The sequence below is a fragment of the Triplophysa rosa genome, linkage group LG12 (genome assembly GCF_024868665.1).
Source record: "Triplophysa rosa linkage group LG12, Trosa_1v2, whole genome shotgun sequence".
NCBI lineage: Eukaryota > Metazoa > Chordata > Actinopteri > Cypriniformes > Nemacheilidae > Triplophysa > Triplophysa rosa.
Genome location: NC_079901.1, coordinates 5,233,955 through 5,257,606, shown reverse-complemented (window position 1 = coordinate 5,257,606; position 23,652 = coordinate 5,233,955). Strand labels below are relative to the sequence as shown.

General features: G+C 38.2%; 1 protein-coding gene across 1 annotated transcript; it reads left to right on the top strand.

The window, feature by feature from the left end:
• Positions 1 to 2,408: 2,408 nt before the first annotated feature.
• On the top strand, positions 2,409 to 18,982 carry akt2 (v-akt murine thymoma viral oncogene homolog 2). The gene is made up of 14 exons (XM_057348113.1): positions 2,409 to 2,793; positions 7,704 to 7,855; positions 7,988 to 8,116; positions 9,053 to 9,164; positions 11,862 to 12,003; positions 14,557 to 14,688; positions 14,777 to 14,842; positions 14,933 to 15,001; positions 15,094 to 15,216; positions 15,362 to 15,490; positions 16,642 to 16,856; positions 16,939 to 17,026; positions 17,115 to 17,217; positions 17,480 to 18,982. The coding sequence occupies exons 2-14, from the start codon at positions 7,810 to 7,812 to the stop codon at positions 17,557 to 17,559; spliced, it is 1,434 nt and encodes a 477-aa protein (XP_057204096.1). The 5' UTR covers positions 2,409 to 2,793; positions 7,704 to 7,809; the 3' UTR covers positions 17,560 to 18,982.
• The last annotated feature ends 4,670 nt before the right edge of the window (positions 18,983 to 23,652 follow it).

The window sequence follows — 23,652 nt, the reverse complement described above, 5'->3', positions numbered from 1 at the left end:
TCTAGTGACATCAACTATCCAAGTCCCTGGGGTTGAGGAAAACATGTTAGGAACACATTGATTGTCCACATACACTGGGAATAATAAAAAACATTCTTGTTATGAAATCCAGGAAACAATTTCTTTGACTATATAAATGTTTTTCAGCATGACCGAGAGAAACACTGGAAAGATAATGAGCTGTTGTTTCCTGTTATGAATAGACCCAAGCAAAGTTGTCAACAACTGCTGCTTTACAACCAGAGTCCTGATAAACACATTTAGATCTGGTTGAGGATCAGAATAACCTCAACAACAAGCCAGGCTAAGGGCAATAACAATACATATGTTACTATTCTTCAGATAAAATCTCTTCTGTATTTTTTTTTGTCAGTTATGTTTTCTTATAATAAGCTTCTTTGGCTCTTTTCAGACAACACAACAATGAACATGGTATTCTTTTAGGTGTTTGAGATATTATGTAAAGTCCACTCTTATGAAAAATTACCATGGTTTTATTATAGTAAAAGTGTAGCATATGTTTTTTCTTGGCAGATTAATTACCATTTGTATTAACATAGTTTAACTACATATGCCGTTCAACTATGGTTTCTGCATGGTATGTTTGTTGATTTTACCACAAATACCATAGTAAAACTTTGGTTATACTGTAGTAAATCCATGGTTATTTATTCTTATAGGGGTTGTACAGTACACAAATTTGCTATACCACACTTTCTAAGGAAATATTAGATGCTTTTCTACTCACATGTTACTAGATAAATTGACACATATTCACACTATATTTAAATGTATTTCCATTAATCCTGAACATCTTAATAAATTGGTAATATTACCATAGTCAATAACATGTTACATGTAAAAAATAAATAAAATACATGATAGTATTATAGTAACTACTAAAGGCACTCAAAATATCACAATGACTAACAAAACACCGTAGTTTTTGTAGTATCATCGGATTTTCTGATACTGTTTATGTATAAACAATACATGGAAATTCTAATATTTTTGGTAAATCTGAAAACAGACGCAATTTGAGCGAGTTGACACACTTTATGAAAAATATTATTATAAATATTATAAATATATAATGTTATTCAATGTACTCTAATGTTAAATACATTTATTTTAGTTATTATAAGTTGTTAAAAAATGGATTACATATCAAGGAAACATACAACTTTCCCCTTTATTGCAGTGACGTTACAATCAATCACTTTCATATTTATCAAAATATGGTAGTATTACATTTATAGATAAAAAATATTATAAATATACATATAATATATATAAAAAACTGCTATGAGATCCATATAACATCTATAACGTTTAGCATTTTTGGCATTTACTATTTTTACCTTAAGCAACAACAAAAACATGTTTCCTTTAGCCTGTTTTAGTTTGTGAGAATGGCATTTCATCCTTGAAAACGTTTTTAAGTACAAACATCTGGTAAATATAAAAAAACTAGTCCTAGAAAATAGTCCTTTTTTCATGTTTCAAAATATATCAAACATACAATGCTTATAACAAATAACATGATATCACATTTGCAATATCCATATCTTGAACAATAATAAAACAAGAAAAGGACAGAAAGGAAGAAGAAAACAAAACAAAACAATAATAAAAGTAGAGAGGGTACATGAGACAATACAATCAACTTAAAAAGAGGAATTAAGAGCACTGTAGAACTCCATAGTTTTGGCAGCTTTTCTGTTTGCAAGTTTGCGGTTGGGTGTTCTGAAAAGTAAATTATCATCTCCAGTTTAAACTGGAAAATATTTGGTTTTCCTTTGCAAATAAAATAATAAGGTTTAAAATAAAAATATTGCTTTTGGCCATTTTACTATTTTCATAAAATAAAAAGACATCCCTTTTCTGTATGTTAACTTTTATCCCACATAATGACTCAAAAACATGTTCTACATCAATCAATAAAAAAAAGGTATACATACAATAAAAAATGATGTATAGGCCTAATATTCTCTGTACCAATATAATAAAACACGTAAGACTCTGACAGACCGTTTCAATTTTTTTGTAGAAATTGGCTTGTTGGATAAATTAGATGTATAACTTTAAAATGTACTTCACTAACTTTATTGTTAATACAGTACTTGTTGTTATAAATCCAGACAATTTTCCAATTAATGTTCTCAAAAATATTATTCCAATGTTGTTTACTTCGAAATATTGAAGGACAATGAATTCAATTCCAGAAGAATCTATTATTTATTTTCTTTTATATTAACACCGTTTAAAAAAAATCTTTCTTAAGGGTCGGCTTCTTGTCAGAGTCCGCGTTACTTTGCAATAGTCTTAAAAAGCCTGCGTGGAATCCGTGAAAATCCTTTTCAAACTCGGACGGTAGAGCTGACGTCACGCCGAGCGTGCGATGAGGTCATTTCCTGTTTGTGCTCCCGTTGAGTCGCTAGACGGAGGCCTATCCGCGACACAAGCACCTCCGTAAAACCACACACAGACCTACGACGAGGGTGAGGGTTTAAAGAGCTGAACGCGTCGGATAAACCCCGTGGGATGTGTTTGAGCGTCCCTGCTCGTGTTTTGGGCGCTTGAGGGGGAGTTTGTGAGCATAATCTGGCGATTGGGTGTTGTTATTTTTGGGGCAGCTGAGTGGTCATTGGCAGAGTTCAATACACACCAGCTCGCGAGAGGAAAAAACTCACACTTTACACCTCTAAACGCGTTGTTTTCACTCGGCTACATGGACTTTTGAGGATTTTACACAGCATTTTACCCACCCGACCTAGGAAAACACAAGTGGAGGTAAGGGAATTATCGTACACACACAGCGATGATTGATGGCTAGCGTGTCGTTTAGCCTAGCCTCTCTCTCTCTCGCTCTCTCGCTCTCGCTCTCGCTCTCGCTCTCGCTCTCTCTCTCTCTCTCTCTCTCTCTCTCTCTCTCTCTCTCTCTCTCTGTGTGTGTGTGTGTATTTAAATAAGACTGTATATTTGCCATTTGTTTTGCGGAACTGTCAGATGAATCCGTATGAACGTGTGTTTCTTTGGGTTACTAGACAGATAAACGCCTTCCCCGTCATAACACATGTGCTCATCCTTACGTTTGCGTTATATACCAGTGTAATAAACAGCAGCACACTTGTAGATTAATGTAAACCCTGTGTTTTATGCATCTTTCTCTTGCGCCGCTCTCCCGTTGAGTTATTTTCAAGATATCCTTGGGAGAGTCCATCAAGTTAAAAAAAAGCCCAGCTGATTTAGTGGAAATGAGAGTATTGATCGGGCCCTTTACACGCGGTACAGATGAGTGTGGATCTATAGGACCGACTCACTGTACTTACTGTATGATCGATCAAAGTGCCTTATTAATAGACCTGCTATCCGGTTCTGCATAACAACTGTGCTTGTATGTCTAAAACATTGCGGCTTTAAGGTTAAAGTGGTTAGATGTTTGACCGCTGTTAAACAGTTGCATCCATCAAGTTTGAGAAGTCAAATTGGTGTGTGAATGTTATTGAGGTTGAGTGAGGTCAGGTTTAGGTCTGGAATCTCTGCACTCAGCACTGAAAGTGTGTAATCATTAGTCTGTTGAAATGGCCCCTGCTCTTGTTTGTCTTTCTCCTTTGGACTTCATAGCTTGTGTTGGTATCTGTGTGTGTATGAGGGTTGGATAAAACTGTGAGAAAAAAGAGGAACGGTCATGCAGACCACTGACCAACTGATACACGCACACTAGTCGGCAGCGAGAGAGAGACAGTCCTGTGTGTTTAATGCCTGCTGTGCTGAGCAGTTGTGTAAGGGACTAGCATGGGGGGTGTCACAAGGTGGGGATTTTATATTGCATGGATAATCCAGCGTTGTGCCCATGGTGATATAATAGCATGCTAGATCTGTGATGCACTGCATGCCAGGAAACCTGCTGTCAAATACTGATCGTACTTTCACAACAACAACAAACAAAAAGAAATGATTTTTTGTTATTGCGTGTTTTTAACATGATAATGAAACCGTGGGTAATCTAATCCATTTTACTGTCATAAATCATTTAAGAAAAAGTAGATTTTAAAAACCTAATATAGTTTACCTTACATTTTACTTATCATAAAAAAACAAGAAGCTGACATTACATTAAAACCAAACAAACAAAAACAGGTGTGTGACCAATTTCAGCGTCTTGGCATGAAACCTGCTGTACCATTTGAAACAAATTTTCAATGTCCATTTTCATGTATGATTGCCTGGGCTGCAGAACACAAAAGAAGATATTTTGAAGAATGTTGGTAAGTGAATGGGTACCGCTGTTGTTCGGTTACCAACATTCTCCAAAATATCGTTTTTTTATGTTCTGTGGAAGAAAGTCATACCGGTTTAAAATGACAAAAATGTGAGTAAATGACTATCTCTTTAATATAGTTAAATAAATAAATAGGGCAGTTTAATCGCGATTAATTGCGTAAAGAATAAAAGTTTGTTTTTACATAATGTCTGTGTACTGTCACTGTCCATATTCATTTTGTGTTTATAAACACATACACATACATGTTTATATTTATTTTATAAGTTTTGGGTGTGATTAATTGTGGAACAGCTCATAAAAACAATGTATCTAATTAATCCTCTTGGTCCTATGTAACTTATTCTCTTACTGTCAGAGAAATTCAGGCTTGAAAGACCACCCTTATGTTTTTGCAAGTCTGCAGTCAGCAGTTTCCCACACACCCAGTTGCTACATGCAGTGTGTTAGCCGTTCACGCCACTGTGATCTGGGTATAAGACATCTGTATGTTAAAAATTGTACAGAAGAATTGCAACACATCACATCCTGTGTAAATTGTTGTACCTCTGACAAACTGACAAACTTGACTGACAGCTGTTTAAATTATATTTATCTGTGGCTTTATCAGTAAAGATTGGTTTGGGTTTAATGCAAGTTATTTGATTATATCAGCATTTATTTGGCATGTCATGGACTGTGCTTTAACACTGTGTTTCTCATATTATTAATTTAGACCTTTAGATTTTAAATGTCCTTCCGAAAATGTATTGGTTATGTCTAGGGATGTAACGATTCACTCAGCTCGCGATGCGATTTGCGATTCTGATCTCACGATGCAATTTATTCACGATTTACTCACGATTTATTTTTACAAAATGAGTTGAAACAAATTAAAAATGAACAACTTCCCTTGCATTATTTCTTAAATGCTTCACGTTTCTTTGTATAGTAAAATTATGCTTTATTTCAAATAACAAAAACTAAACTGCAATTTTAAAACAAATTAATAATAGAAAAGGTCTCTTTAATATAAACAAACTAATACTGTCTGTGCTTTTCTTGGATTTTTTGCATTTAAGAAATATCAGCATGTCTGCAGTGAAAATAGCGGCCCCTGCTGTTCAAAAAATGTATTGCGATTCAGTTCACACTTCAACCGATTTGAATCGTCACACATTATAATCGATTTTCAACCGGCTCACGGTGAATCGTTACATCCCTAGTTATGTCCCAAGGCTAGTATGTGGGATCTGGAAAAAGACTAAATAGTCACCTAAAATTGAGACCTATTACATATATTTTCACTTCAAAAAGATGATGATTTGTCAGGTAGTTCAATTTAGCTTACCGGAGGCAGTGCTTTTAAATATCGGGCTGTGAACAGCAGGCGTCTTGTCTTGTTCAGTATGCAATGCTCTGTTCACCTGTGTATCCAACCGGCTTCAATGAAATCTAATTGTCATCTCCATAGTGATAGAGATGTGTTCTCCAGTTTCCTGTTGGAAATGGTTTAAAAACAAATTGCAGAAAATAAGGGAAGAACTGTTCACAATTTTTAATAGATAAAAACAATGTATTTAAGATTTAAGTTGTATTTTAAAAACCAACCAAATTCAAACTTGCTACCCACATATTGTGTATTTAGTTTGCTGAGTCAATATATCTTCTTTGTTTTATTGGAACAAATGTAGTAAAAATAAAATGTTATATTTACTTGCATTTAATAATGTAAGTACAATCAACTTGAAAATTGTTTGCCTCATTGTCATATTCTAAATACATTAAACGGTTACAGTGTTTCCAACAGAATTGTGTGAGCCCACGGGGGCTAAACGTATTTTCCTCTAGGGCGGTCCGGGTACATTGTCCCCCGGAAGAAAATTTGTCATATTTTAAATGCTGCAATCTGGTGCATTTTAAGATCTTCAAGGTTTTTGCACATACAGTCCGAAATTTTCGTATGCGTTTTTTCATATTTGGCTCTCGTTTGTACGGTGTCTCTGAATTGTTAAAAAAGGCCAGTCTAAATGCTTGACGGATGCGAAAAACGCAGAAAATCGAACCCGGTCCGAATTTTTTATGACGGACGAAAATATAGGAGGCAGTGTGTAAATGTGATTGACACAACGTGAGGTCGTATTTATTTTTTAACGTGCGGAAATTTCAGATGCAAGTTTCGGACTCAATGTGCAATGGGCTTAATATGAAAAAACGCATACGAAAATTTCGGACTGTATGTGCAAAGACCTTAAATCTTTACATTTATTCAATACACCAGGAATTTGTACAAGTTGATTTTTGCTTAAAGATAATAAAATAAGTCAAGTAAAATAAAGAGAATTTAGTAAAATATATTTTTTCTTAAGTGTTTACTGTTCCTGTCACATAAGCATAAAACAATGAAAAAACACTTTAATGTGCCGAAGCTATCAGAACCGAACCGAAAACCGTGGGCGAAAAACCGAGGTTCGTATTGAACCGTGGGTGAGCTGTATTGTTGCATCCCTAATAATGCAGATAGATCATCATTATAAATGTCATGGGTGCGCGTGATTCGTACAGCTCGATTGTGTAGATGCTCTGCCCACATTGCGCTGAAGCAACAGAGAGGGGGAAGCATTTCGTCTAGCTGTGAACAATGAACGACAACGAATCAACGGTGCAGAATTCAACGAAATTCAAAGAAATATATATGTTCTTATAAGAAAAAAAATTGGCTCGTTTTAAGACTGTGGCGGAACAAAGTAGACTATGGCGCGCTTAACTTTCTACTGATAGACCCAAAGTCTGATTCTCCTTCAGCATTCACAAAGTCTGAAGAGACACTCTGATCTTAGGTCAGCACTTTGTATCCCGCATAGAAAGCTACTTCTATAAGAATACTAGACTCGGCACTTTAAATTCATTCATGCAATGTATAATAAGCACAGTAAATTTCCATTTAGAGTTTTATACGCACCATTGTGACATGACATGATTCCTCTTGCTATTCACATCTGTAGTTCAATGTTGGAAGTATATGACAATTGGTATTATTCTGTAAAATAATAAGTAGGTAACTTCCAAAGACTCTCTTCCGTTAAACATGAGATCCTCTGAGATTTGACCGATACAGCAGTGCTGAACGCTGCATTTATGGCAAGTTTACATTAGAAACATTGCTGAACAGGTGGCATTCCTGTAGGGCTAGTCAGGTGACCATTTAGGGAACAGTTGGTGTAGCTCTCTCAATAAGTTCACAAGTACATTGTATTAACTTGTAATAATTGTTGAATTATTACAAAATGATTTTTGATAGAAGTAAACTTCAGAGACGGAAGCATATTTTATTTTCATATTTTGCTGGTGGTAAAATTGGCATGATTCTGCTTTATTTGATGCTGGGTAGAAATATTTTTTTTGCTTGACATTTGTCTAATTGTGTTATCTTATCCAGGTGAGTTCAGCTCTGTGGTACCAAAGGCCCGCTTGACCCGAGACTTGGCACTCCCCCTCCCCCAATCTCCCTGCCGCCCTGCACCCCACACAGCCCATAACCCAGTATGAACGAGGTCAGCGTCGTCAGGGAGGGCTGGCTCCACAAGAGAGGTGAGATCTAGTTATTCACCCATCTTTTGGGACGTGTCCCTCTCCTTTTTTGACCAATCTTTATCTTTCTGCCTTCCTTGTATCTCTTCCTAATCCTGTCATCTACTTCCTTGTATCTCTTCCTGTCTGCAGGTGAATACATTAAGACTTGGAGGCCCCGATATTTCATCTTAAAGAGTGATGGCTCTTTCATTGGCTATAAGGAGAAGCCCGACACGTCAGACCACAGTCAGCCGCCTCTCAACAACTTCTCAGTCGCCGGTATGTCTCACTCTGCCATTTAAACATCTCCACACACGCACACTGAATTGTGTTTAGCACACCTATGGGTTCCTGTAGGTGGTATTGTATTTGTTATATATCTGCGTGTTTAGTTATTGGTCTTGAGATAACTTACCAGTTTTTGTTTACGATCTGACTGTTTCAAAACGTTGTTCTGTTTGTTGGGAAAGTCTTTGGTTTTGCAATTCTTTGGTGAGACTAGTGGCACAGAAATTGCACGCTTTACATAGAACTACAGTATTAAAATGACAAATCTAAAATACAATATGAAGATTGTTTGAATGTAATGAGTTTAATATTGCTGAGTACAATGCTCTGAATATTTAATTGTCACATTATTCTCAAAGGCTCGATTCACATTTCGCGTCTAAAACCGCACGGAAAACGCGAGTTGCACTGTGTTCTCCTTTTTTTCCAAAGCGCCTGGACTTTGCGCTCTCCTGGCGTCTGTCGTCGCTAAGCAACCATGGGTCATGATAGCCGTTGAGACGAGGAGGTATAAACAAAGGATAAATGGATTATATGCACTGAAAATACCTTGCAATAACTCTGCTACTAGATTTAGTTATGCTGTGATCATCTGTGTTTCCATCTTCATTGATCTTGTCTATATTGGCTGGTTGGTTCTTGTCACATGACCTGCGGTGTGCTTGCGCCTTTCTGAAAAGTTGAGATTTTTTCATCTCGATGCGGCGCCGACGCTCTTGAAAAAAAGAGCGACATGTTCTTTTTTTCAGGGGCGCCCCCTATTGCCGCTGCCGTGCGTCTACATTTAAAATAACAAATATGCGTGCCGAAAAAGAGGCGAAATGTGAATCGGGCCTAAAGAAATAATCACTCCGTAAGAGGAATAACTGAATCTGTTGATCAAGGCAAAAACTTTTTTTTTTCTGGAACTGTTACCATTTTTAACAGAGTGTCAGCTGATGAAGACTGAAAGACCTCGGCCGAACACATTTGTCATCCGCTGCCTGCAGTGGACCACTGTTATCGAGCGCACCTTCCACGTGGACAGCAATGCTGAGAGGTGAGGACCAGAGATGCTTTAAAGGGTCTGACTAAAATCAGACGTCTCTTTCAGATGAAAAGGAGGACGTTGAATGGTGTTTATTAGGAAAACAGATTTGGTAGTATTTACCAGCTCTCTGCCAACAATGACTTGCATAAGATAATCAAGCATTGTTTAGTAGAGGTGTGACGAGACACCTATCTCACGACACGAGACTGCGTTCACGAGAACGAGACGAGATTTTTTGACTTTTTTTCAGAAATCCTCAATAATGAAATATATAGGTAAAAATAGTCTTATTCACCATAACACAAAATGCAAAAAATGTAGGCATTATAAAATCAACTTGTACTTTATGAAACACATTAAACTTCTATTTTGATTAATTATATTATGCAGTAGTAAACAATATGTAAATACTGCAAAATGTTTTGTCACAAACTCAACCGACAGGCAGTAATTGCACAAAATTTATGCTTTGTTTTCTTAACAGTCGTAGCTTTTAGTAAAGAGCTGTCTTTGTTTTCTGTGCTTGTGCTTGTGCTATGTGCTTTTGCATAGTGCTCGACTGCTCATGTTAGCAGAGGTGGCGATCATATCACACTGTCAATCCTCCTTCCTCCACTGACTTAACCCTCATAGCCTTCAGAGAAACAGTCACAACTACATAAACACATAATGTTTTAGGCTTACATTGTACATATGTAAGAGACAGATGATCTGTTTTTGAAGAGGTTTGCCTGTGAATGTATTTAAAATAACGTAATGTGAACTTACAATTGCTATACTGTACTTGTCGTACTGTCAGCTCAGCTGCTGATCAGCCGCATGCTGCGCGCTCCCGAAGCGCTGCTGGCCGCGCGAACAGCAGTAAACACTTGTGCTTGTGCGAGGCGCTGCAGACGCGAGAGACGCATGCGAATGTTGAAATTCATCCGTCTAGCGCGTGTTTACATAGAAAAACGATGGGAACATTAAAGAAGCCATTCTTTTGATGTTTTTGAAGCTTTGATTATGTTTTTTGGGTGTTTAACAGTGGATGTTCATGTGTCTATTTTCAAAAAACGCTTTATATTTCACATATTTCAAGTCTATTGTTCACCGCACTCCAGTTCATAAGGTGGCGGTAATGCACCTATAAGCTGGTTTGCCAACCACCAGTAAAACTCAAGAAGAAGTTACTTCCGCTAGCGCCTCAGAATGGAGTTTACCAAGTCCCTTGCACATCTGCCACAAATACGGCATGATGATGTACAATGTCTTGCAGACAAATTTTCGCTAACGACAAGATCAAAGCTAGAGAAAGGATACAAATTCTTTGTTGAACAGTACCTGTTTGATTATGAAGGTAAGTGTTTTGTTTTCTTTTTGTGTTAGCGAAGGTGCTAGGATAAGTACTTGAATACGTGTTCTGTCAGTTTTTTTCACTGTTGTTAAATTCCAGCGCGATGGCAAAACGGAAGTTCTTCTTCTTGTTTGTTGCAAGACAGATGTTATGATACACTGCTTTTCAAAAACGCAGAAGTTAAGTGACGTCATTGTGAAAAGGGCCTATTGGTTCCCCGTTTAGAGCGTGTGTCTGAAGATGTCCCACCCACACCATATCAGCGAGCTTCCGCTTCTCAGGCTGTTGTGATTGGTCGGTCCCCCTCTCAGTGCACGTGTATTTATAAGCTTTGGCTTTTAGCAATAAACAGTAACAATGGCGTCAACTTCACCTCATCAGTTAAAAACATGCGGATCGATCGAAGTGTAACAGAGGTCTGCTAGTGCATGTGCAAACGTCAATCTTTGTTAGAGATCGCAATTTTTTTCGTCCTATGGCGAGGGAAATGACACTGGAACGATTGGGTCAGACCGGTTATATTAATTAACACTAATAACAGAAGCGTTAGTTTTACCTTTTTATATTGGACCTAGGTTGGATAATAAAACAATCAGATTGACTAGGAGACATTTGCAAGCAGGACTTCAAAGGACGTTTCATAGAAGTTTTTTAGAGGTATGCGCACACACACACACAATATCAGTGTGTTACACAGAACAGCTTTCACAGCCGATGTTAAAGTCATGGAAGCTGTTATTTGACCGTTGGCTATCTCAGAATGTGTGCAGCTGAATTCTTATTACCAGCTGTAGGACCGTGATGAAAGTGAAAGTAATTTATTGCGCAGCTCAGTCAAATGTTTACAATCTCTGATAACCAAACACTACTCCAGCGGCTCTTCCTCTTCTCTTAGGAAGGCCTCGCCCTGATTCCAGCCGTTCTCTGTAGTCCTTGAAAAGCGAATTCTGATAAAGACAATATCTCGCTTGGCATTGAACTTTGAGCTTTATCATTTTGCAGATATTGTTTATGCTCTAACAGCAACATTACACACTAACTAAAGTTTGAAAATTGGCATCACGGGGAATGGCCGCTTTAATAAAAACAGGTCGCACCACAACAAAATGTGCACTCACACAAATGCTCCCAAATATATTTTGAGCTCGCACAGGTTAAGTTTAAGGGAGCATATGTGACTAAAATGGTCGCAATTTGTGTAAAGTAATTGTGTGAGATCTCGTCACACCCCTATTGTTTAGGTCATTTTTATACAATGGAAATGGGATGTGATGTGATGGATGATAAAATAATAAGAGGAACCTTTATTTGCTGTATTAAGTGTTTCTTCCCTTTAATGATTGATGTTTTTTTCATTGCTATTCATTCAGAGAGGAGTGGATACGTGCCATCCAGGCTGTGGCCAATGGACTTAAGTCACAGGAAGAGGAGGAGCCAATGGAATTTGGTTCTCCTGGAGACAACAGCTTGGAGGGGATTGAAGCTGCCATCGCAAAGTCCCGCACCAAAGTGGTGAGTGATCTTGAGTAACTTTGGCTTATATTAGCATGATTAGAATGAACACAAACGTTGCTCCTGTAAAAAATTGCAGAATAAAGCAATTGGCCGCTAATTTTGCATTACTGATTGGTTGTTTTTGGCATTCAGCAGGGAAATTTTCACGTAACGACAGCTTAAGTGTTTAATCGACCATTGTGAGACCGATATACTGCGTAGCTTTATTCGTTTTTGTCGTTTTATCGAATTGCAGCTTAAATCTGTAATTTTTATGTCTGTTATGTTACATAATTATTATCAGTATATGGGCAATTCTACAGAATTTGTGCAAAATGCTGTCCCACATAAAAAAAAACACATTTAAAAAGCATTCAAGTATTCAAATCTTAGTTTACTAAGATCCTTCTATCATCTATTGAAAAACACAATAATATTTATAATATCACTAAGCTTAAAGGTGGGGTGTCCGATTTCTCTTAGCCGTTGTTGATGTTCAAATCACCAAAACAAACACACCCCTTCCCCCATCTTTCGCGTTCGTCAGCACTCGGCTCAGCTAATGTCCGTCCTGTGCACTGTGTACCTTACTGCTGATTGGCTACAAGGTTGTTTTGGTACTTGGCCCGACTAAGTTGTCTAAAGCATAATTCGGAAATCGGTTACCCTGCCTTTAATATATATAAAATGTGTATGTTTTAGTCCATTGACTGAGACTGATTTAAGCCACAGCCCTACATTTCTGATCAAGAAATATTACTGTGTCGCTCTCTCTAATAAGCTACATGGTGATCTTATCATTTTGAATAGGGTTGCACCGAATAAGTGAATATGTCGGCAGTGTGTGGAGCATTTTAAAGTGTACTTCAGACTGGAGTGGGCGGTCTGAGTAGCCCCGCTGCTCGCGACATCCTTTGACATCATACAGTGGTCGCGTGCACACAATTCCCTGTACTAAACAAGTCAAAGTATGTTCTGTGCATCCTGGCCACAAGTGCACCTTCTGAGAGAACAGTGACCGACAGCTTTTGTGGGTGGAGTTTGGAGGAGAGACGTGGACTGAAATGGTTGTCAGTCAGAATTGCTTGCATGGATGTTTTTTTTTTCTTTTAATCATTTTGCAATGTAGCCTATAATAATCCAAAGTTTTTGTTTATTCATATTTTTAGCTTATAATGTTGAATGACACTTTTTAATTAAGTGTTTTGTTGTTCTTTCAGCAGTTAGTCATAGGCCTAATATATGGTATTCAAGAAGGGAGAGGGCTAATGTTTTTTAATTTAGCCTACTTGTTTTGCTCAATTTTATTTTAAGTTATATTGTATTGTATTAAAAAGGAAGACAAAATATAAAAAGCATTTTGACCATTCAGTTTATGCAATAGTGAAAAAATTGGCTAAATAAATACGAAAAGCCATGTTTGGTATTCGGCCTTTGGTTAAGTGTTTCATTTTTCTTTGGCTTCGGCCAAGTAAAGTGTTCAAAAGTCTGAAAAACTGTGTGTAACTTTAAGGAATGTCACTACCAAACATATTATTTCTGCAATTAAGCAAACTTTTTTCTGCGTTATTCCACAAAATTTAGTTTTTATGTGTACATCTGCTCAGAACTGTGATTGCTAACCATGTGCTGATTAGCATCTTTGAGCTAGGCTCAAAAGTATTCAAAAATTGTCATGACCAAAACAATTCACGACTGAAATGTATCACGGTAGACAGTGACAAAAAATGTTCAGTAGTGACAAAAAGGGACACTTAATCCTTTATTTGTGGAAATAAAAAAACACTGTACAGTTATGCAAATCATTAGTATTTTAGTATTTTTAGTAGTGATAATATGCGAGCTGTAGGTTTTCTATTAGATATTTACTGTCAGATGTGTGTCTGCTATATGTGCTGGCTGCTACTTATTTGTATCAACATAAAATATTGAAAGTCTGATTCAGCTGTGCAAATTAAATATTGTGATCACTAACAAAACATTACCATCACTACTGAAAATGCGTGTGTCACGACCAAAACTGTGTTTTGTCAAAAATAAAGTATATTAAATTATCAACTAAGATGTTATGATAGTGTTTGGTTCAATGTATATGTAAACTAATGAGTAAACTAAACTTTGAAATCTGTGTGATCAATGTTATGCCTTTTACAAAGAAAGATTGGATTCAAAATACAACAAATCTCATAAATTAAAACTGTTATTGATTAACATGTGGAAACCTTTTTTTAAAAATAGCAATAAATATATTTAAAAAGTAGATTTAACATAATCTTAATATGTAAACATAATCCTTTTTATTAAATTATATATTATTGTGTTTCGGTAGTGACAAAATTTGGGGAGAGGAAGAATATTTCAAAACTTTCTAAAATTACAATATGAAAATTAACTGCACAATTACTAGAAATGTGTACTTTTGATATTATACAATTTGCATCCATAAAAAATTCTGGGGAATTTTTTTTTCAAGACGTTTCCAATTCTGATTTAACACCAATTCTGTAGAATGGCCCACATAGTCATACAGAACTGTATTGTTTTATGATCGTTTTTTTTTTCATTCCTTAGACAATGAGTGATTTTGACTACCTAAAACTGCTGGGTAAAGGCACATTTGGGAAGGTGATTCTGGTGAGGGAAAAGGCCACTGGCATGTACTATGCTATGAAGATCCTACGCAAGGAAGTCATCATCGCTAAGGTGGGCTGCACGTGGATCAAGCATTTTCAAATGCTCTTCAATGACTTGTTTGAGACTCAAGGTGACGTGTTTTTATTGTCCGTTTCAGGATGAAGTCGCACACACAATCACAGAGAGCCGAGTCTTGCAGAGCACGCGGCACCCTTTCCTTACGGTGAGTTCATTGAGGCTGCTGCTGTTGTTTTACTTCTACACTCATCTTTGTCCTACACTACATTTATTCATGATTTCTCTCTAAATACAGACACTAAAATATGCCTTCCAAACACGTGACCGGCTGTGTTTCGTCATGGAGTACGCGAATGGTGGCGAGGTTTGTCAGATACGGCCATGTTTTACAAAAAGCCAAGCTTTTGTCAGTCTTTCTCTAAAAATGTTCTGCTCTCTTTCTCCATTTCACTCCAGCTGTTCTTTCACCTGTCACGAGAGCGTGTGTTTACGGAAGACAGAGCTCGCTTCTATGGAGCTGAAATCGTTTCAGCGTTGGAATATCTGCACTCTAAAGATGTCGTCTACAGGGACCTAAAGGTTTCCTCATTTTTAATACTTTGTGTAATTGTTGTCAAACAAATTTACGAGAAGTATGTCATGTAATTGTGTCAGATCATGAAAACTTTTTGGTAGTGACAGAATCTGTTTCTCGATTCTGTTTGAAATGCGTTTCTCTCGGCAGCTGGAGAATCTAATGCTGGATAAAGATGGTCACATTAAAATCACAGACTTTGGCCTGTGTAAAGAGGGCATTACTAATGAGGCCACCATGAAGACGTTCTGTGGGACCCCAGAGTATCTTGCCCCTGAGGTACACTACAGTTCTTTAAACTCCTCTATTGATGCTGATGCCAAACCCTAAAACTGTGTTTTACGTATTTAAATAGAAAAAATATGGTACTTAAGCCTCTTTTGAAGGTAGTTTGAACTTTTTAAAATATTCGGAGGAGTTTATACACTGTAATTTATCGCTGGTTGATGTTGATGCAATAAAATGTAATTAAGGTATTTACCTGTAAACTATAGATTATTAAAATAAGCTTCACCGTTGAGGTTACATGAAGACCCACTTAATGAGGAGAGTTTTAATGGGAAAGTACATAAAGGATATTTCTGAGAAGTACATTAAAGGGGTCATAGGACACGGCTGAAACAAATATTATTGTTTGTTTTAGATGTAACGCAATGTGTATACTCGATTTAAGGTTAAAAAACGTTGTATTTTCCACATACCGTGCATGTTTGTATCTCCTCTTTGCCCCACCTCTTTGAAACGCGCAGATTTTTTAAAAAGCTCGTGGCTCTGAAAAGCGAGGTGTGCTATGATTGGCCAGTTAACCAGTGCGTAGTGATTGGTGGAATACTGCAAGCGTGTGACGGAAATGTAACGCTTCTTACCATATTTGGAACATCAGGTTCCAAAGCAATTGTACTGACAGGTACGCCCACCTTACTTGCGTATACATTTGGGCGGTCTTAGTCAAATCATACCACGAACTGACGTGGATTTGTGGGGGTTGGGTTACACGAGGCGTTTCAGGCAGGTCTGGGTGAGCACTCGCTTGTAGATAGAATGCATCTTTTGTTCCGACACGTTAATTTTTGCAATTTTACGTGTTTACAAAGACACAGAAAAACACGTATTCGCGCCATATGACCCCTTTAAAAAATAAGTCAACTTTCCTCAAAAGCAGTTTAATTTTATCATACGCAGTACGCCATACGTTAACATACGTCTGGCTAGTGGCTCGTAATATAACAAGGTAATATCGCTAATGTCATGAGTTCGATCCCAGGGATTGCACATACTCAAAAAAACAAAATGTATAGTATAATGCAGTGTAAGTCACTTTGGATAAAAGCGTCTGCCAAATGCATAAATATAAGTCAATAAATTCCGGACCGTCATTTTTTCGCTCACTACTTCTCTGTTCTCTTCTTTTCGTCTTTCTCTGCGTGTAGGTATTAGAAGACAATGATTACGGTCGTGCCGTGGATTGGTGGGGTCTTGGAGTGGTCATGTATGAAATGATGTGCGGTCGGCTGCCGTTCTATAATCAGGACCACGAGCGTCTGTTCGAGCTCATTTTAATGGAGGAGATTCGTTTTCCCAGAAATCTCTCGCCTGAGGCCAAAGCCCTGCTGGCTGGCCTGCTCAAGAAAGACCCTAAACAGAGGTGAGGGGAGCTTCTCTTTGAGTTATATAGAGGGTGTTTGAGATGACAGACTCTTCATTTTTACCACGTGGATGTTTTAAAGGCTCGGTGGAAGTCCTGATGATGCCAAAGAAGTGATGACACACAAGTTCTTCAGTTCCATCAACTGGCAAGATGTCCTTCAAAAGAAGGTAAAAGCAACGAAAACCAATGCAGATATTCACCCAAGAGTGTTTAAAATGCTTCAGATAAACAGTCATCTTTTCGTTTTGTCTGCAGCTCATCCCTCCTTTCAAGCCACAAGTGACCTCGGAGACGGACACGCGCTACTTTGACGACGAGTTCACTGCGCAGACCATCACTGTCACGCCTCCTGACCAATGTGAGTACCTCAGTTTCTCCGCCTACATGCGAGACCTCACAAAACACGCTCAAGTGCGTGCAAAATCGCCTTTCTGTTAACCAGTCTGTCTTTGAAAATGAACTCGGTGGCGTGAGAACTACTCAATTATTCAACACTGCTGTTTGGTTTTTGACACTCTTGCAAGTTTGAAATGTGATTACAGAGAAATATCACACATTCAGAACCATAAAGGAATAGTTGGGTAGCTGTCTCTGACATATATTGTTTGTGTCGCATGCAGATGACAGTCTCGATGCGGAGGACCCAGACACACGCACACACTTCTCGCAGTTCTCCTACTCGGCCAGCGTGCGGGAGTGATCATCCTCTCCCACTCTCTCACCCTTACCAGCAAAGCAGACGCCCCTCCCATACACACACAAACAAGGACACATGCACCAGCATGTCCCGGCCTCCTAAAGGAGCGGCTTCTAGGCGGGACTACAGCATCTGTGAGCGTCCTGAACAGGTGGTACCTTCTGGCCAGTCCTGGTTTCCGATTGGCTTTTCAACACGCCAGTCATAGCCTGACACTACACACTGCAACACAATCCACCAAATACATCAAAAAACCATCCAACCAATCAGGTACCAAGAAGAGAACGGTTCGCCACCAGCAGGTTTCAGGACACGCACACACTCAAAACACTGGACTACAGGACAAAACCCCTCAACTGTTCCACACACTAAATCAGCTCATGGGAACTCGCGAAATCGAATCATTCGGACGTTTTCCCACAGATGGTCACAGTTTTAAAGCCATATTTCTGCAATCGTACAAGTGCTCTTTCTGGAACTAGCTGTTACCAATAGTGTTAACTGTTTTTACAGCAGGAGTACTGATGGTGGGTAACACGGAAAGGATAAAGTGCTGTTTAGCTGCCCGGGCGGCACGTGGAATGCTGGGCGTGCGTGTGAATCTGCGTGAATGTGTGAATGGATGCGTGTTCTCTATCTCCATCTTAAACCGTGTGTCTTTTCGTGTTTTGGTTTTGTACATGGGCATAGGGAGTAGAACGGGGGGTGGGATCGATCATGGTTTCATGGGGGAACTCGCACACTATAGAAGTGATAACGTTTGTGTTTTAAAGGGAAGAGAGAGAAAGACAGCTGGAGCTTGTAAATAGGGAGGCCATGGTTTCCTCCCCAAACCGGGAATGTTCTGGAGGGGCATTTTCCAGTTTTAACCCGCTGCCCCAGGGGGCTGTTTGTTTCAAGATTAGCGTATCATACAAACCGGCCATCATGTTGTCGTCATCCCCTCTACAGTTTCGCAGGCATTGATGCTGAGATTTGAACGTCCTGTTATTTAACAGCAAAAGCTACTGGGTTAGCACGCTGACCGGTGAGTAATAAACCCACCCCCTATAGCAAACTGTGGAAACCTGAAGCATGTCCCAGCGTGCTACGCCATATTCATCGCAGCCTTTTCATTTCTCCTTTTTTCATTAGTGTAGTACAAAATGTGTAGGATGTTTGAGAGGAAATGTTCAACTTCATCTCCAGATGTGTAACGTTTGTGTCATTCTTTGGACAGCAGCTGTCAGAGCACACCGCTTTGTGTGAGTTGCTTTTCTTCATTTGCCTTTTTAAAGATGCTTTATGTAAGCAACATCAAACTGTTTCGTTTCGTTTTTGTTTTATTCATTATTTTATTGGATCATTTGTTATTTGTTCTTCCTTTGTCCACTTCAACCTGAAATTAAATTGTCTTGATAAAATATAAATATATATATATAAAAATATATATTACAATAGTAACTTTTGTTTCTTTTGTTCTTGGTTTATACATCCGTGTGTGTGTGTTTTGTGTGTGTGACTGGCTGGTCTCGGTATATATTTGCAACCAGAAATGAAGTTTCCTTTCATTTGGGATATGGCTGTTCTTGAAGCATGATATATTTATTACCTTCCCTCCATTGAAAACGCTTTCACACTCATGTAAAAAGCTCCTCACTGGTTCAACAGAAGGGCTGAAGCGAAGTGCTTCTGTAGGACTAACTTGAGATTTGTTTCTAAATCTGGTGAGCTGCATACTCGGATTGAATTTGTGGCCAAAAGTGTTGTCTAGGTAGGCAGCTCACTAGGTTTTGGGATATGGCCCAATTTGCCTTGACTGAGTAAGGCCGCTATAGATGAAACATGGCCGTGTGAATAAATATAACATTGCACCAGACATGCGCACTGTAGTTCACACAATTCATGATGTTCAAATATATTTTTGGACACGTTTTTTAAGGGGCGAAGATCTTTAAATGATTTCACCATTTTACCTTGTATATATCTGTAGGACAAATCAGCTTTGAAGTGACATTATTTTGCAGCTTTAACCATCGACTGTTCTGTTCTGAATGTGATGAACAATCACGAATGTCATCATTGATGCTCAGTATGCTTTTCTTAGTGATGGGGACGCAAACAAATTGGGGGAGACTTAAAGTATTTAGCAATCTTCAGAGACATTTGTTTGGCTACAAAGTGGTATGGGTTATGTTTTGCTATTAGGACATTCATGCAAGTAAATTCTTTTAACAAAAAACGTCTGTGTGTGTCTTACTCTACCCAACACCAAAATTGAACCACCGGATCCCCTACTTTAGGAGATACTTCACAATGGAACATACAGCTTTCGTCCACCAGTGGGCAAACTTGGGCTAAGAAATCCTGATCTCTACATTTAGCCAGTCATCTTTGAAAACATTACTTTTTTACGCCCCGAGACAAAGCAACGACCTTGATGTATTTTAAGATATCTTGGTGCAAGATATTTTCAGCTAAGACAACTCGGACATGACATTTTAGGACTAGACTCCACTTTGTAAAGCTGGGCAATAAAGTATTACCTTTTAAATCTTATATAAAGGTCTTCTACCTGCCATACAAGTGTTGGTGTGCCCCAACAACATCTATAAGACACATAAACTTCCTTATGTAGTGTTAATAAATGAGCCTGGGTTGTCCTGAAAGTGCAGCTCATTTTTTATGTTAATAAATGTAAACAAGCAGTTTTTTTTAACAGGAAAAATATCAAATTTTTTATTTGCCCTTGACCTCGGCTGATTAAAATCTGCCATCATTACTTTATATTGTTGTTTGTTTACTCAGCAGCTTGTACAAAAACATGGAGATACAGAATTTTTCTTTATGGGCTATCATTTAAAATATATAAACAAATTAAAAATCAAACATTGAAGTAGGATTTGAACACATTTTGTCTTTTCTATATAGTTGAAATATAGCCTTTGTGACAACTTAGGGATCGACCGATATGCGTTTTTCAGGGCCGATGTCCATATCAATTATTGCAGATCAAGTAGACTGATAACCGATATTTTGAACCGATATGTCTGGTGTAAAAATGAAAAATATGTTCAAAATTAAGAATAACAAGAGCGCTGACAAAAACTTTGCCCAAAACCCATGGTTACTACACGTTTACTATAGTAACACCATGATAAACAGTAAGGACGGTGCTGTGCCGAAATCTGTGACCTATCGAAATCTGTGACTAGAGTGCGCTGTTTCGTAATTATTTACGCGAGAACGTGCCTGGCGCGTGCACGTTCTCGTGAGCGCGGAAGGGGAGTTTCTTAACTATAACATGACCGCCCACTCCGCGATAACGTCATGTTGCCTCGCGCTCTTGTGTGTGTGTAGCTTATGCCTGAAGCAGACTTCGGGAGAAACAGAAGCGCCGACTGAATAGTGCACAACATGCTCTTTCATTTAAAAGACAAGACCCGATTACATTCTGTTTTATCGTGACAGTTTTTATGTTTGTTTTAAAAATTATTTTTGTTTTTTCCTCGGGCTATTATTAAGGTTACTTATTTTACAAAGAATAAGTTTTATTCTTTTTAAAACTTTTGATGACGTTATAAATTCACTCTGGTGATTTCTAATATCCTTTATTTTATATAATTAAAATCATTTGGTCCTGATGTTAACACCAGCTCACATAAAGCAGCACTGAATCTGAAAATGCATCAAAGCAGGTTACCGAAATCACTGGTCAGAGAGCTGTCAATCCAAATCTCACTAACCAATGAGAGTAAAGTGGCCATAAATCCCGCCCAGATTTGTACAGAAAGGCGAACGAAAAATTGAGAAGCGAAACGAAAACTCGGAAAGCGCAAATGAAAAATCTAGCAGCGAATTCAAAACTATTATTTGCAAAAACGAAACTTAGAAAATTGTTAAGAAAAATAGCAGTTTATTTGAAAATCATGTCACATTCTTGCAACTGAGTTTATTGTTTTCATTATCAAAGTGTTTTTTTTCTTTCTCATTGTATATTTTTGTTCGTTTTTTAAAAGTTTGCGTTCATTTTTATTGGCACAAAAGGAATCCCATACTCGCTACGATTAAATCCTAATATGGTGGGCTAGAAAGATGTAGCGAGCGCAGGCACGATTTAAATATAATGGTAGCAACCCAGAAAGGGGACGTGCTAATAAAAATGTGATATCATGTTAAACCTGATTGGCAAAAGATGATATCATGTGAAGCCTGATTGGCTAACAATGTGAAAAACAACTTGAGATTTCTGTATAACGTATGGAGTCAGATATGTATTTGTTGGACATCTTCAGATGAACTCTGTGTGTCTCACTTTTGCTTGCTCGAGCAAATAAAGACCTGGCTCCTTGGTCTTCGTGATTTCTTTCTGCATTGAACAACTGATCTTCCACGACACTCCCTGTTTAACTGAAAATCACTCCAATGATACCCAAATTCACTCTGGTGACGTCTAATCTCCTTTATTTTATATTATTAAAATCATTTGGACCTGAGGTTAACACCAACTCACATAAAGCACGGTCACGGAATCTGAAAATGCATCAAGCAGGTTACCGAAATCTGTGACCGCTCTCTTTTACACCGAAAATCACTCCAATGATACCCAAATTCACTCGTGCTGTCAAATCACATCTATTTTATATTATTAAAATCATTTGGACCTGAGGTAACACCAACTCACATAAAGCAAAACTCGTCAGAATGCGCTCCACTTGATGCAGTCGCTTTTTACAATGAAACCGTTTATCCTCGGAGTGGTGATTTTTTTTAAACGGAATGTAAACCTTTCCTCGTTGTTTTGGACTGAAGATCCGCCGCACATGTGCATCGTGACATCGGCCAAGCGCGCAGTAAAATCAACATACAGTATATGACGAAGAATCTTGCTGTTTTGTTGTACCATGTTTGGGGCTTGCGCAGATCATGTGAAATAGAGCGCTCTGCGCAAGGATGTGATCACATGAGCTGATGCTGGAGAAACTGTACCCGTCTATACTTTCATACATAGTTCATAATCAGAGTATTCATATTAATTTGATCATTTAAAAGTAGACACTTCTAGCTTTCTTTAGACATACGCTTTAGTTTTACGTTTCTACGACATTCGCAGAGTTTTAGTGTGTTAATGACGCGTTTCAGAAAGATGCACGCGGAGAAAGACGGCTGAAGGCACAGCCTGTATATTTTCCTTCTTTTACAAAAACAAAACATTTAGTAGATAATGAGTACACACAAATAAAAGTAGACCAATCACGGTTTCGAATCATGTATTAGTCTTATTTGTATGACCAAAATTACTGGAGTATTTAAGTCTTTCTCCGCAATAATAAAAAAAAGATAGGCTATGTGGCGGCGCGTTAAGACATTACAGATGCTGTTCACATTTACTCATTGAAGACAACCGACTGTGCTTACGTGTATAGTGGCCAATACGGGCATTATAACGTTTATGCGTAATAAGTTGCGAAAATAACTCAATGTGACACTGGTTGCGAGCAGTTCGAGTGGCGGCTGTGTGCCGTGTGCCATTGCCTGAGTGCACTGACTGAAGATCGTCTTTTGAGAGCACGCGAGTACTTGATGCTTTAAAATGGTTTGTATTTGTGAACTGGCATGACTTAAAATAACGCAAATGCCTATTCCGTCAACTTATGCGTGATCACTGAAGCAGCTCGAGCTAGCAAATGCTTTATGTGCGAGAGTGCAATCCTTTCAGCGTCTTCAGCCTTCCGCGTTGATTGGCCGGACTCGTGACTTTCAGCAAATCAGATTGGGCGGTGGGCGGGCATTGCTCTAGGCCAGACAGTGGCGTATTACAGCAGAGGCTGCTGCATTAGAGCCAAATAGCGCATTTCACAAATAAATTAATTTATCGGCTTTGAAAATGACCGATGTCGATAATCATAAAAATGCTTAATATCGACGTCGATAATTGGTCGACCCCTAATAGGACCTCAAGATGAAGGCTGACGCACATCATACAGTTTGCAAAAAAATATCAATTTTGGAGAAGAAAAATCGTGTATTGCTATTATAAACTCCTCAGAAACCAACTTTAGTCGTTTTTATTCAGTAAAACACACCGGACATCCATAGCAACAGCCTATCAGACAA

Excerpts from the sequence above, each read along its gene's own strand:
- akt2 (XM_057348113.1), top strand. The coding sequence starts at position 7,810 with ATGAACGAGGTCAGCGTCGTCAGGGAGGGCTGGCTCCACAAGAGAG. Across the intron at positions 14,843-14,932 it reads CGCGGCACCCTTTCCTTACG|ACACTAAAATATGCCTTCCA; the intron begins GTGAGTTCATTG and ends CTCTAAATACAG. Across the intron at positions 17,027-17,114 it reads AAGATGTCCTTCAAAAGAAG|CTCATCCCTCCTTTCAAGCC; the intron begins GTAAAAGCAACG and ends TTTTGTCTGCAG.